Source organism: Leopardus geoffroyi, chromosome B1 (genome assembly GCF_018350155.1).
Source record: "Leopardus geoffroyi isolate Oge1 chromosome B1, O.geoffroyi_Oge1_pat1.0, whole genome shotgun sequence".
Taxonomy (NCBI): Eukaryota; Metazoa; Chordata; class Mammalia; order Carnivora; family Felidae; genus Leopardus; species Leopardus geoffroyi.
This window is the reverse complement of record NC_059327.1, coordinates 204,908,803-204,922,988: the sequence shown is the minus strand read 5'-3', so window position 1 is coordinate 204,922,988 and position 14,186 is coordinate 204,908,803. Positions and strand designations below refer to the sequence as shown.

Below are 14,186 nucleotides of genomic sequence, written 5' to 3'. Positions count from 1 at the left end.
AGCAGCCTCGCTGTCCGCGTCCGGATCTCAGGTCAGGATGACACGCGTCTAGTTTGCAGGACTTGCCTTAAACGTCAGCTGGCGCTGGGGTTTTCTTTACAGGAAGACGTGAAGTCACCGTTTCGTTTTATATCGCGGTTTCCAGGATGAGCCCTGGCTTCTCTTTCTTCTTGAGTCAGGTTTTGGCAAGGTTTTTCCAGGAACTTGTCCACTTCTTCCAAACTGTTTCTACTATCCCCCCTGTCCTATGGCCTCCGCCGCTCCTCGGGTCTGGCCCCCTCCCCCTCCCCTCCCCTCCCCCCTCCCCCCCCACCCTTCTCCGCGCGGCTCCCAGACTCATCAGGTGGGTCAGAGGGTCTTTTGCTTGGGTCTGTTGACCGGCTCACGCATGGCTGCTCTTGTTATCTCCTTCCTTCTTTCCCCTTTGGGTTCATTCTTTCATTGCCCAAATCCAGGGGTCAGCAAACAAGTGTGCGGACGAAATCAGAGGAGGAAGAGGGAAGGACAGACACCACCTGCGGTCCTCAAAATCCGAAATATTTACAATCTGGCCCTTTCCGGGACGTTTGCTGACCTCTGCCTCGCGGTTAAACCGGAAGCTTGGCTGATTTTCCACGTTTATTTTTTCTGCCATAATGGTGGAGGTTCCGAATGCCCTTCTTTTTATAACTTGAGATATATTCGACAGGTTTCAATATGTGCCATTTTCATAAGCGTGCGTCAAAGTATTTTGTAACTTGAACTATGGCTTTTCCCTTGGCCTGTGAGTTACATAGAGCGCATTTTTAATTTCCTAAACGCATGAGGTTTTGTTGGCTCTCTCGTTGTTATTGAGGTGTGGCAAGAAAACATGGTCTGTATGCCACCAAGTCCTTGAAATATATTGACATTCTCTTCTGGCCTATTAGTGGTCGATTTCCTGCAGCTTCTGTGTGTGCCTGGAATCGATGCAATCCCCCTTGTTAGAGGTACATCCCACAGACGTCCACTGACAGCCAGAGCTCACTGACCAGGGTGATCACATCTTGTGTCTGGTTTCCTTCTGGGTCTACTTAACCAGAGAGAGGGGCATCAACTCACAGCAGAATGTCGGATTTGTGAGTTTCTGCTTGTAATTGTGTGAGCTTTGGCTGTAGCGTGTAACTTCTGGAAATAGCTACACGTGTAGGTGTCCCTCGCGCTCATTGCAAATTTTACTCTATTTCCATTCGGAGCTTACGAGGACCCCGTCCCACCTGCCCCTCGCTCTGTGCGCTCAAGCCCCTGGCCTCCCGGCTGCCCTCGAGCACCCAGGAGTGCTCTGGCCTGGGGGCTTCTGCAGGGCCGAACGTACACCCCAGGCACCCTCCCCTCCCCTCCCCACTCCACTCCCTGACCTGCGCCCGCACCCTCGGCCAGGGCCCATTCATCCGCCAAGTGAGCAAGCATGTGGGCTCCCGAGACCTGGGTCTCTGACATTTCTACAGAGGGGTCTGCCTCTGCCCGCCAGGGCAGGTGTCAGGAGGCCACTGGGGCCAGCGTGGGGTTCGGGACCCTCCAGGGACGCCCCTTACGCCCAGAGGCCAAACAGGCCGGGAGAGAAAACTAGTGCTCTCACAGCAGGTGAGACCTTTGACTGGCCCACTGGGCAGAGGACACGCTGGGGGACACGCTGGGGGACACGCTGGGGGAAGGGCGAAGACTGCGGACACCCCACCCCAGGCCACCGCTGCCCTTTACCATTTGGCTACAGCCTGGAGGGAGGCCAGTGGTCTCAGCCTGGGCACTGGCACTCAGGCTCAGGAGGCCAGAGAAAACCCATGTCGGGGACAAGGGGCGAGGAAGGCAGGCTGTCCCTGCGGACCCCGGCATCGCCCATCGCGGCTGAGGCCCCAGTCTGCGCCCCCCTCCCTCAGAGCCAGCCCAGCCGCCCGGTGGAGGGAACTGCAGGCAGGAGCACGGTTAGCGGGGACGACGGCCACGGAAGGCCCAGGCCCAGGCCAGCAGAGAGAGGGGGGCTGATGACGTGGGCAGGGGTCCTAGGGCCGGCCCATCCCCAAGGGGCTGCCTTCCCCGGACCTGGTCTGCAGAGGTCCCTCAGCAGGGACATTGGGGCCACAGCAGGGAGGGGGCAGCCCAAGGGTGGGGCCAACCCCCCCCTGCGGGGGTCTCCGGGAGAGTGATGGCTGAAGGGAGGATAGGGCTATGGGGAGCCTGGGCTGTGAGGGCAAGTGGAGGGGTCTGTCCCATTCCCACCCCCAGCCTCAGCCCCCTCCCTGTCCTGAGCCCACCAGTGCCCCCTGCCCTGGGAGGCCCGGGGCGGGGGTGGCCCAGGAGAGGGGACGGGGTCTAGGGGGAGAGCAGGAGCCCTGGGTGGGGGCAGGGAACTGTCTGGAGCAGCCTAGCCTCCAGGTGGAAGAGATAGCTTCGGAGATCCACAGCCCAAGCCCTGTCACCTGAGACCCGGACCCCTGCCCACTCCCCAGAGCCACGAGGTCCAGCCCTCTAGCCACCACTGCCCAGGTAGGGGCTGCCCCATCCCAGAGGATCCTGCCGAGGACAGAGTGCTGAGGCAGATGCTGAGGATGGGCCCCAAAGGCTGGGCTGGGCTGCAGGCCTCCTCCCAGGTCCCCAGGAAAGGCTGTCAGCAACGTCAGGCCCGCCCGTGGGTGAGAAAGTGGCCTCAGTAAAAAACAAAACTGCAGGAACTCCTCCCTGTGTGTGCAGGCCCTGAGCCCAGGGCCCCAGGGCAGGGTAAGGGCCCCAGGCAGCCACCGGACCCCCCACACCCACAGCTGGCGGAAGTGAGACCCCGACAGAGACAGGCGGGCTCTTAATCCCGCCCCCTAAGCGGGGTGTGGGACACCTGAGTGGGGGGGGGCAGGATGTGCAGAATGGGGGCGGGGAATGGGTGGAGAAGGCAGCCAGAAGCAAGCTCCAGTGGAGGGGGAGGGGACGGGAAGCCCAAGAGAAGCAGGTGAGGTCTCAGAGAGGAGGCCGCCCCGCCCCAGAGGGAGCAGCCAGGACAGGCTGGGATAGGACGGGGGGGAAGGCAGGGGGGCGGGAGGGAGAGGGAGGGTGCAGGGCCCAGGGCAGCCTCAGGGCTGCTCCGTATCCAGGAGGGGCTGAGGGCACCATCTAAAGGTCGGGAGGGGCGGGTCAAGTTCACAGTCTCCCTTGCCCCCACCTACCCAGGAGAGCAGGCCCTCTGCTCGGTGGGGGAGCAGAGCAAGCTGTCTGATCATGAGAACAGGTGGGACGTGCTCCAGCCCCAGACGAGGGGCTGCTCCCAGGGGACTGAGCTGGGGACGCCTCCCTAAGCCTGCTCACCGTCCGGCAGGAGGGGACACAGGACGGTCACCACCAGGGATGGCAAGGATCCTCCAGGGCACAGGGGTGAGGGGTCCTCAGAGGGAGCTGTGTCCTCTGGGCCCCTCATCTACCAGTAGGGTTCACAGGAGTCCACACTCCTGCCACCACACAGCCAGGACTTACTTGGCCTGGCCTGACCCCTGTGACACAGGCCCCCACTGTTCTGGCCCTTCCCACCACCCCCCACCAGCTCCCCACTGCCTCCCACCAGCTCCCTACTGCCCCCCATTAGCTCCCTACTCCCCCCCCCCCAGCTCCCCACTGCCCACCACCCGCTCCCCACTGCCCCCACTGCAAAACCAGCCACTGACATGGTGTAGGCCGTCTCCCGGCCACCTGGGTGTGAGGAGCCCGCCCCCCACCAACCCGCCACCTGCCCAGAGTCCTCAGGTCTGGGAGGCCAACTGGGCCTGCTCCCACCCACGGTGCCTGCCCTCTCTGATCCTCTCCTGCTCTTTCCCACCCGGCCAGGATCCCCATCCAGCTGCGGCCAAGGAGTCATCCTGGGAGGGCTCTCCAGTCACCTGACACCACCTCCATGATGTCCCCCAAGGCCCCTGCCCATCTCCCCCCACCCCTGTTTCTGCCCAGGCTGCCCCATCCCAGAGGCCATCAGTGACCTGTAGGCCTCACAGCACCGTGACCCGGGCTCTGTCAGCACAGGGACCTTGCCTCACACCCAGCCATCTGGTAGCGCCACCCACCCCCACCCCACCCCCGCCACGGGATCCACAGGTCAACCCCAGAGCAGAGTGCCGAGTGGGAACCATCAGCTTTATGCAGGTAAGCGCATGGAGCCTAACTCCAGAAATTCATCCCAAAGCACAGCCTCGCAGCGTAGAATCTGGCAGATGTGCTGGAAATCCAATGCGGGGGTCCCAGGACCCGAATCGTGTGCCCCCCAAGGGCCTGCCTGCAGATCCCGGAGGCTCTTTGGGCCCCTCCGCCCCATCAGTGGCCAGGCGGAGGCTCCGGGGACGCGGGTGACACTTTTAGGCACCAGCAGGACCCCAAAGGCTCCTTTGCACTTCAGGTGGCCTGCTGGCTATGGTCCGACTCCAGACCCACACTCAGCCCGTGAGCTCTGGGAGGGGAGCAGCTTCGGCCCCACCCAGACGCCACTGCGGCCCCGCCTGCTGCTGACCAAAGGCGCCCCGCACCGCACAGCAAAGGGCTCTGTGCCCCCGGATCTTTCATTCTTCCTCTTCAGGTTAAACCCGGAATGCTCCAGAAAGCCCCGCCTTGCAGGCGACACCCCGCGTGGGCCCAGGCGCCACATCTTTTTAAGCTCTGCGGTGGCTGAGAGCCACTCACGGGACAGGCTCTCCACACCCGCCTGACTCGGGCCACAGGGCACCTGCTGAATGCTGCCCTCTGCAGGGACGCGGTCGCCAATCCCGCAGGAGTCCAGCCCGTGAGCTCCAGGACGGAGCGGTGCCCCTCTGGAAGTCTCAGGGCCCCTCAGACTACAGCCTAGATTCTAGGAAGAGAAAGTTCTCTGACATCCTCAGAGAAGCCATCGTGGCCACTGCAGACTTCTGCAAATAAACGTGTCAGACCTGGTGCTGCTGACCTGCCCACGTGGCCGGAGGTCAGCGCGGGGTGGGCCTGAAAGACTGGCCGTGGGGCCCTGCTCCCCATCGTGCAGGGAAGGGGCTGGCGAGCAGTTCCCCCGACCCTCGTCCTGCTCCGGGCTCTGGCGCTCGGCCTCAGGAAGGCCAATCCGGGGAAACACTTCCCAGCTTCACACACCCTCGATGTGCAGTCCGCGGCAGTTAAGGTGGCTTCTCCAATGATCATGAACGTTTTCTCTATCACAAACTCCTTCCTCTTACCCAGAGTTCCTGAGGTCAGGGACTTCGGTAGGAATCCCTGATCTTATTAAATTAGGAATGAAAACTAAGAGACACCCTTCCGTCCTGTGCTACCCCAGACCCACGGGCCTGACGCCTGACTGCTTTAAACCAGGAAATAAACGCGTGTAACGCAAGGCCTTTTACTAAACTCACAGAGCAGGCGCTGCCAGGACCACGGTCCTCCCGGCCCGGCCAGAAGCTCCTCAGCGCAGAGACCACCGACGGCCACTCGGAAGGGCAGGCGGGACGCTGGAGGCGGCAGGCTGGCCGTTCGGCACCCACGGACGGCAGCGCCCAGCAGCGGGGCCGGGCCTCCGGCGCCTTCACGGCAGGCCTTTTAGCGAAGGACACACGCCCGCACCGGGGTCCGCACGCGGGCTCCCGCTTGGTGAGAATTCACTCAAAGTAGAGCCGCTTTCTCCAGAACTGTAAAAGCCATAAAACTCCAAAATACTTCTTTAGGAAAGGCTGGACCCGAATCACACGTCACGTTCCACGCGCCGGGAAGACACGAGGAGGCGGCCCCCCGACACCCAACGCGCCCGCCCGGGCTCAGTGGCTCTGGATGTGCCCCAGGTCTAGCTCTCAGCAGTCGGGAGAGAAGACGCCCTCCTCCCCCGCGCTGTCCCAGTCGTGGGGTCTCTGTCGCTCCTGCCCTCACCCTCAGCGGCCATCGGCTCCCGAGGGGCCCACGGGCAGGGGCTGACGTGGCGGGGCCTGGGCACATGCTCCGTGGGCCGGCGGGCATAACGTTGCCCATGAGGCCGCATGGGTCGTACAGGGAGGACACGGCCTCTCCCCTAGGGTGTCATCTTCTTCAAGATCAAGGGAGCAAAGGTGTTTTGAATTTTTTAAAGTCTGCAACATTAAAGATACGGGCTGGGGTGCCTGGGTGGCCCAGTCGGTTAAGTGTCCGACTTCACCTCAGGCCATGATCTCGTGGTCTGTGAGTTCGAGCCCCGTGTCGGGCTCTGTGCTGACCGCTCGGAGCCTGGAGCCTGCTCTGGATTGTGTCTCCCTTTCTCTCTGCCCCTCCCCCACTCGTCCTTGCCTCTCTCTCTCAAGGATGAATAAACGTTAAAAAAATGTTTAAAGAGGGGCGCCTGGGTGGCGCAGTCGGTTAAGCGTCCGACTTCAGCCAGGTCACGATCTCGTGGTCCGTGAGTTCGAGCCCCGCGTCGGGCTCTGGGCTGATGGCTCAGAGCCTGGAGCCTGTTTCCAATTCTGTGTCTCCCTCTCTCTCTGCCCCTCCCCCGTTCATGCTCTGTCTCTCTCTGTCCCAAAAATAAATAAACGTTGAAAAAAAATTTTTTTAATTAAAAAAAAAAAATGTTTAAAGAAAAGAAAAGAGAAAAGATACAGGCGTAAAGCATTTCCAGGGGGTTACGCAGGAGGCAGCATCCCACTGGCCCGGAAATGGGCGTCCAAGTTCACATAAAGTATCCGTGGTCCCCTGTGCGCCAGTCACACACCACACTCAAGCCTGCCCCACTCTGCAGGCCCCCAGTGGCTGAGCCAGGGTGCTGTCCCGCTGAGACCTGACTCCCTGGGGGGGGGGGGGGGAGGGGGGGGGTCGATTCTTCCCCAAGCCATTCAAGACAGAGGCTCCCAGGGCAATCTCCCCTCAACTGCAAACTGAGCCCTGTCCACTCGGTGGCACCTGTCCTCGGCCGTCCCACAGGGTCTAAGACCCAGCAGGCCCACCCCAACCGTGCGTAGGGTTCCTGATCCAGGGCTGGGCAGAGGGAGTGTGCTGGCTCCCCCACTCTACCTCCTGACCACTCGTGGCACGACCACGGCCCTGTCCCCCTCGATACTGAGCCCCGGCCCTGACCCTGAACTCCTGGTCCTGAACCTGTGCGTCGTCTGCCACGAGCTCACCCTCTGCCGGAGCAGCCTCCGCCCGGCCCCACCTGCTAGGGGCGGTCAGCCTCCCCTCCTGGGCCACAGCCACACTGTCCCGGACAGGTGTCACCACGTGGTTCGGGGCTTCTACAGGCCCCCCGCACACGGGCACCTACAGGGCCCAGAACCCACGCCAGCCGGGCCAGCACCACACACCTTCCCGAGCGACCGCCTGGCCCGAAACAGGCTGTCTCCCTCTTTGGCGGGAGGACTTCTTAGAAAGAGTTCCACGGGGAACCCAAGTACATGAGCACTTCCCCCTTAGAACAGACTCCCTCTTGGGTTTTGTTTTGTTTTGTTACTTTTGCCTTGTTTTTTATTTTTTTCAATATATTTTTTTCAATATTTATTTTTGAGAGAGACAGAGAGACAGAGAGAGAGAACGAGCGGGGAGGGGCAGAGACAGAGGGAGACACAGAATCGGAAGCAGGCTCCGGGCTCCACGCTGTCGGCACAGAGCCCGACTCGGGGCTCGAACTCACAAACCGTGAGACCACGCCCTGAGCCAATCAGGAGGTGGACACTTAACCGACTGAGGCACCCAGCGTCCCCCGAGTCCCTCCTTGAAAGCAGCCCTTTTAAGGAAATTATTTGGCTCTATAAGACAGTCGGCCTCACTCTTCTGGTTGTTCTGTAGCAAGCCACTGAGAAACAATTGATTCAAACCTTTAAAGATACAACTGGCCACACATCTTGCTCACAAAACATGGATTCATGAAGTAATTTCTTTATTCAAATCAAGGGGGACTTGATTTCACGCCTCTCTGCAAGCCACGTGGCCCACCTCGAGGCCACGCTGGTCCCTGCAGGCCGGCGGGACAGGGCCACAGACGGGGCGGCGGCCCCTCGCCTCCGCTGCCGTGCTGGCTCCCGCCCCTGCCTTGGTCCACGCGTGGACGGCGCTGGCCCCACAGCACACACGCAAGCTAGCAGGAGCGTCCCCGGGGCGGTGACGAGACGGGGGCAGGAGGGCCGCTGTGGAGAGGTCCTCCGTCGCCGGGGCACGAGCCCATCTACACGCCATCTGTGAAAGAGACGTGGTGGCCGCCACACAAAAGAGCCCGAGCAGAGCAGTGAATCTACACTCGGCATCAGCCGCGTGGCCCGAGAGGGGCGTCGCCACCACCTCTCCCGGAGGCGGGCCTTGGCATGTGGCTGAAGACGGCAGAGAGGAAACCAGGGTCTGAGGCCAACTCACACCTGGCCCGGGGCCACACTGACACGTGTGACCCTTATCACTGGACAGGCCTGCTTCTGGACCATCACTCGGTTTCCTATTACCTGCATCTAAGCAGATGAACATACAATATTTTTTCAAGGGGCGCCTGGGTGGCTCAGTTGGTTAAGTGTCTGGCTTCGGCTCAAGTCGTGATCTCACGGTTCGTGAGTTCGAGCCCCGCGTCGGGCTCTGTGCTGCAGCTGCTTCGGATTCTGTGTCTCCCTCTCTCTCTGCCCCTCCTCCACTCACGCTCTGTCTCTCTCTTTCTCTCTCTGTCTCTCTCTCAAAAATAAACATTAAAAAATAAATAAATAAGGAAATAAATAAACATTAATTTTTTTTTCCAAACCCAAAGGTCAAGACTCGGAGTTATAAGTCAGATTTTGACTTATAAGTCCTTCAACTAGTGTGCCATCTGTGGGGACGCACCCAGAGACAGGCCCCGACTTCCTGCCCGGCAAGAGCACCACCCCCCCCATCATGTCTCCACCACCCCAAGCCGAGGTCACCAGCTACAGCTGAGCTGGTGAGACTCTGCAGGGAAAACAGAAACGCCCCTGTGAGCCATCCCAAATTCCTTCAGTGAGGATCCAGGGCCTGGCCCACCCCCGGTGCACCGGCTGAGGCAACAGGCCGTCTCCGAACCACAGCACACAGATCTGCACTCCTGCAAAGCACGGCCCCAGCCATGTGTGCGAAGCTCACGGCGTCTGTGCTGGACCAAAGCAGGCCCTGTCCACGGGGTCCTAGCCCTCCCAGAAGGCCGGGGCTGAGCAGGAGCCCTGGGGCGGGGCAGGGGTCTGGAGCCCAGCACTCACGTGCACTTGGCCAGTGCCTCCCTCAGACGGCACAGGGAGAAGGCCGGCCTAGCCGAGGCCACCGAGGCCTGTGGGGTTCATAATGTCCCCACCACAGGTCGGGGCAGAGATGGTCGGAGGTGAGGGTGTGCGTGTGCACAGGCCGGCACACGCGTGTGCAGGAGTGTGTCTGTGTGTGTTGGGTGAGGGAGCTGTAATGAGGAGGCCTCACTGCAGACACAATTGGATCCCTAGACCCCCCCCACCCCCCACGTCTGGGCCAGCGCCTCTCCCAGCCTTGCCCAAGAGTGGGACACTGAGCCCAGGGGCCCTGACTGTGCTCGCAGCCTGGTCAGGAGGGGGCTGGACGCGTTCTCTGTGGAGCCTGACCCCAAAGGAAACCCGGAGAGATGCAGACACGGGGCTCCCAGGAGGCGGGAAACCCAGCTCACCCTCCAAAAGCTCAGGCCCAAGGGCCGCAAGACAGAGCCTCTGGTGGGAAACCAGGAGACGTGCAAATGTCCCAGCAAATGTCCCAGGTGCCCAGGCGCACGTGAACACGGAGACAGGCCGGTGGTCCGGAGGGAAGGCAGTGCAGGAGGAAGAATCACCCCCAGACCCAAGGCTCCGCCCCCAAAATAAGACAGAAGGTAAACAGAGAAACAGGAAATGCGAGGGTCAGCAGGGGCCCAATCTCAGAGTCGGGGACACCAGGGACGCCAGGGACCTCTGCGCCACCAATCAGCCCCAGATAATCCAGGAAGCCCCCCACACAGCCCCCCGCAGAGCCCGGAGCCCCGGCACCGGTCTGTCACCCAGAAACCCCAGAGAGGAAGCAGGGGGCCCAGCGCTCGGCCCTGAAGGCATCCGGAGTCCAAAAGAAGCTGTTCCCACGGATTCAGCCCCACAGAGACAAGACAGAAGACCCTTTCGGATTCACAAGGTCCCAAACCACACCCTCCTGGCAGCCCCTCTCAAGAAGCAGCTCCATTGAACAGACACGGTGGGACCCTGGAGGGACCCTGGCAGCGAGGGCAGCCAGACCTCGCCAGAGGTTGGACCACCGGGCACCTCCCAGCCCCCGCATCCCACCGTTCACAGAGCACCTGCTGGGCTGCCGGGGAGGGGCGGGGAGGGGCAGAGGGGGCAGCCTGTGGGGATGCCCTTGTCACCACTCAAATATCCGTGCTGACCCCACAGGAGAAGGCCATGGTGGGCCTGATGGGTGCCCGCTCCCACAACCTTCCCCTACCTCACGCCCGGGGCTGCCACACTCCTGGTGCCTCAGCCACCCGGGCCCTACAGGTCCCACCCCGAGCCTCACCTGGTGCCCACACCTGACCCCTGACCCTGGTGCCCACTTCTGACCCTAGGGTCCACTCCTGACCCCAGTGCCCACACCTGACCTCTCACTCTGGCATCCACACCTGACCCCAGTGGCCACACCTAACCCCTGACCCCAGTGCCCACACCTGACTCCTGACCCCAATGCCCACACCTGACCCCTGACCCTGGTGTCCATACCTGACCCCTGACCCTGGTGCCCACACCTGACCCCTGACCCTGGTGCCCACACCTGACCCCAGCACCCACAACTGACCCCTGACCCCAGGGCCCACACCTGACCCCGGCACTGACTCTCTCAGAAATGGGGAGCAGAGCGTGACCCCGAGGCTTAGCGGCCCCCCGGGTATCGCCACACGGCACTGCCACCACCTCTGCCCACGGCTTCCACGCGCATCACCTTCCACCTACAGGTAAGTAACAAAACAGGAGAACGATCGAGTAAGAAGACTGAGATGTTAACGCAGAGTCGATGAGACGAACCTCCTATAAAACAGTCCGTCCGACTTCGGGGAAGGCGACAGCAGAAACGATAAAAGAGCGGGTACGAGCCGCTCCATCCGTGACCCTGACGCGTGTGGACGAGAACAGGCCCGACAAGACGGAAGGTCAGCCCGGGAGGCCCGCGGCAGAGGAGGGCTCCCTGGCGAGGCGCGGCGCCCTCACCCCGAACGCCGGCGGGCGACGGGGGAGCGCCCCCACCCCCATTACCCTCCGCCTCCGACGGGACGCCAGGGGCTGGGCCCGCAGCTGAGTCCGGCAGGGAGGCTGCACGGATCCCGCGGCAGGGAGCCACGCGACGCGGAGCAACTGTCATCACACCCCAGGCGGCTGAAGATCTTCTCTCGGCCACAAAAGCTTCCGAAAGCCGTGAAAACACGCTTCACAAAAACCGGTACCTGTTGCCAGACTCTGCCAGCACCGTGGCTGACTTGCTCACTTCCAGTAACGACATTTTAATTTCAACTCTGAAACACAGGTTTGCCAATAAAAATAGAAAATCCTACACGTCTCCCGTGGAAGCAATCGCTCACCAAGAGTGAGGACTCGGGAGCAGCATTGCCTCCACGTGGACCAGGGCCAGCTGTCCCGCTCTCTGCAGACGCGGGCGCCGGCCTGACCCCCCTTGCGCTTAGCGCAGATGCCAGAGGCTGAGGGCTCCGCCTCACGAGACCCCCCTTCCTCAGATGTCTCCTGCGCCTCCTACCGACCAGCTGCAAATCGGGGTTCCCGTTACCCCCTCCCCGGCCCCGTGGTCGGCCAGCGTGGCTCGCGGGACTCGGGAAAGCACCTCGCTTCAGGCACAGGGGCTGGCGGAAGCCTGGGGCGGGCCGGGCGGAGCTCTAGGACCGGGACGCGGGCCACGGCGACGCACCGACCGAGGGAAGCGTTTCGGAGAGACCCACAGGCTTCACGCGTCCTGGGCTTCGTTCCTCGGCGACGCCGTGCCGCGCCTGACCCGACCCTGCAGCCCGCCCTCTGCGTGTAGCTGGGCCGGCCCACCCGACCGCTGAGCCCCACTCCGCCCTGTCTTGCACGCCGGCCCCCTGTACAGATGGGTTGCCACGGCTGTCCCACCCCCAGGAGGGCAGGGGACGCGAGAACCACAGGGACACGTGGGACCAGGATCCCGACACGCGCACCTGCCCGCGCAGCAGGTGTGTGTGCAGGTGTGTGCTCAGGCACACACACACGCACACGCACACACACACACACATGCACACGCACAAGGGGCTGAGGGCGACCCACACCCTGCCAGGCCCGGCAGGTGGCGTGGCCACAGGTGCTAGTGCTGGGGACGCAGCCACCTCAACCCAGCGAAGCCCAAAGCGCACTCCTGGGCTGCCCACCTCCTGCCGAGGGGCAGAGATCACCACGCCAGAGGAAACCAGCGCCACAGCACGGCCTGCGGCTGGCTGCCAGACCGCACGGCAGAACCTCCCCGAGCCACCAGCTCTTGCCCGGGGGCGCCCCAGGCCACAGAACTGCCCCGAGCGGTGGGATCTCACCCCAAGCTGCGGGCGGTGCCAGTGGGGGAGCACACCGCACCGGAGACGAGCCTCACCCCTGTCACTGCAGAAAGTCCAGCCGAGTGCCCTCCTGTCACCTGCCCCTCGCCCGGATGAGCCCGGCCACCGGCCCGGCTGCGGGGTGGACGAGGGGGTGCTGCGGGTCAAGAGCAGGGACGTGCCCGCTTCCGCCGGGTGCCGTGACGGGGTCAGAGCGCAGGGCCCTACGGGTCGCCAAGGGGGGCCGAGGTGCCCTCACCGCCAGCCACGAAGCCGCCGCCGGCGGAAGATAGCTGGGGCACTGTGGGCGTGGTAGGGCGGCCCCGGGGAGGGCATGGCCTGGCAATGTGGCACTCCCCGGGCAGGCTGGCACCGGGCTTTCCCGCAGCGGGCGCTCCCACCACCGTGGCGTCACCTCTTGGACCCCGGAGCCCAGACGCTGGAGCCGCAGGGCACCACGGTGCACGGCGGGCGCGTCTGCTCGTCCGGCCCCAACAGGAGCGGCGGTGTCGCCTGGCAGCGGTGCCGAGGGTGGCCCTGCGCCGTCCTGGGACCTAAGGCGCCGACTGCACCCAGGCCTGCGTCAGGGCCACGTGTGCCCACGGCCGCCTGACTTCCAGCAGCCCGTCCTCCACTCAAGACCTCCACAGAGGAGACAGGGGGGCAGGACACAAGGCAGGTTCTCTGCCCTGCCGAGGCCCCTGACCACTGAGGGGGGACGGGACGCGGCCTGACACAAAGCCTCACGCCTTGCGGGGACGTGGCAGCACCCTGGTCAGCACCGGCCGCGCCCACGCTCCCCGCTCAGGTCAGCCACGGAGCCCACGGGCCACATCTTCCGGGAGGACGTGGACAGCGCCACACGCACGGGCCCACGGCCAGGTTCCCGGAGGGCGCTGGACCTGGGAGGTGCCGGTGCCAGCGAGGAGGGTTGGCCCCACCCTCTGGCTCGGGGCCACCAAGCTCCGTGTCCTGGCTGCGATCCGCCCCATGGAGTCTGAGGGACCCCCGGGCGAGCCTCTACTGCTCTGCCTCCGCCGACTCTCCCAGCCCAGCCCCAGGGGTGCCGCGCCCGCAACCTGGGGGCTGCACACGGGCCACCGCCATCTGGCTGGGCCCCCGGGCAAGCCCCGGATGCTGTGGGGACACAGAACCATCTTGCGGGGGTCCGGGAGCGGCGCCGCTCGATTTTTTCTGACTTTCTGCTTTGGTTGCCTTTCAACCTGCACCAGCACGTAACCTCGATTACGCCCAGCTTCCTAAGGGGTCATGTCCTGTGACTTCCAAACAGAGATGCAATCAGAAGGAAATCTCCGGTTGCTTCCCACAAGGGACAAAGTTACCTCGTGACTCAGAAAGAAGACACTCGTCAGCAGTCCGGCTGGGCAGAGACAGACGGCCGCCCCGGGGCCTCGGCCCCCCAGCAGGGCTGCGTGAAGCCGGTGGGACCTGGCCCAGGCGAGCGGACCAGGTGACCGGAGTTCTCCAAGCCTGAGACACGGTCAGACCCACGATGAGGAAGCAGCCCCGAAACGACCAGGAAACTCCGTCAACACACAAGCCACTCACACCATCGGGGATCCGTACGTGTCTCTCAGCAGCTGCAAATCCTCCCCACAGACCAGCAGCACCCCCACAGTCCCCCCAGGGGCCCCCATGGTCACCCCCGGTCTACCCACGGCCCCCACCATCCCCCACAGGCCCC

The 14,186-nt window shown here is 63.2% G+C and overlaps 1 protein-coding gene across 2 annotated transcripts in view; it reads right to left on the bottom strand.

The window, feature by feature from the left end:
- Positions 1-14,186, bottom strand: part of LOC123596286 (stem-loop binding protein) — a 76,572-nt gene that overhangs the window by 24,293 nt on the left and 38,093 nt on the right. The window contains exon 8 of one of the 2 annotated variants that reach the window (XM_045474834.1): positions 7,852-8,136. The exons of the other annotated variant lie outside the window; for it this stretch is intronic. Within the exon in view, the coding sequence (XP_045330790.1) occupies positions 7,867-8,136 (270 nt within the window). The 3' untranslated portion in view covers positions 7,852-7,866. Of the gene's footprint in view, positions 1-7,851; positions 8,137-14,186 lie in introns of those variants that run through there. 2 annotated transcript variants of the gene reach the window in all.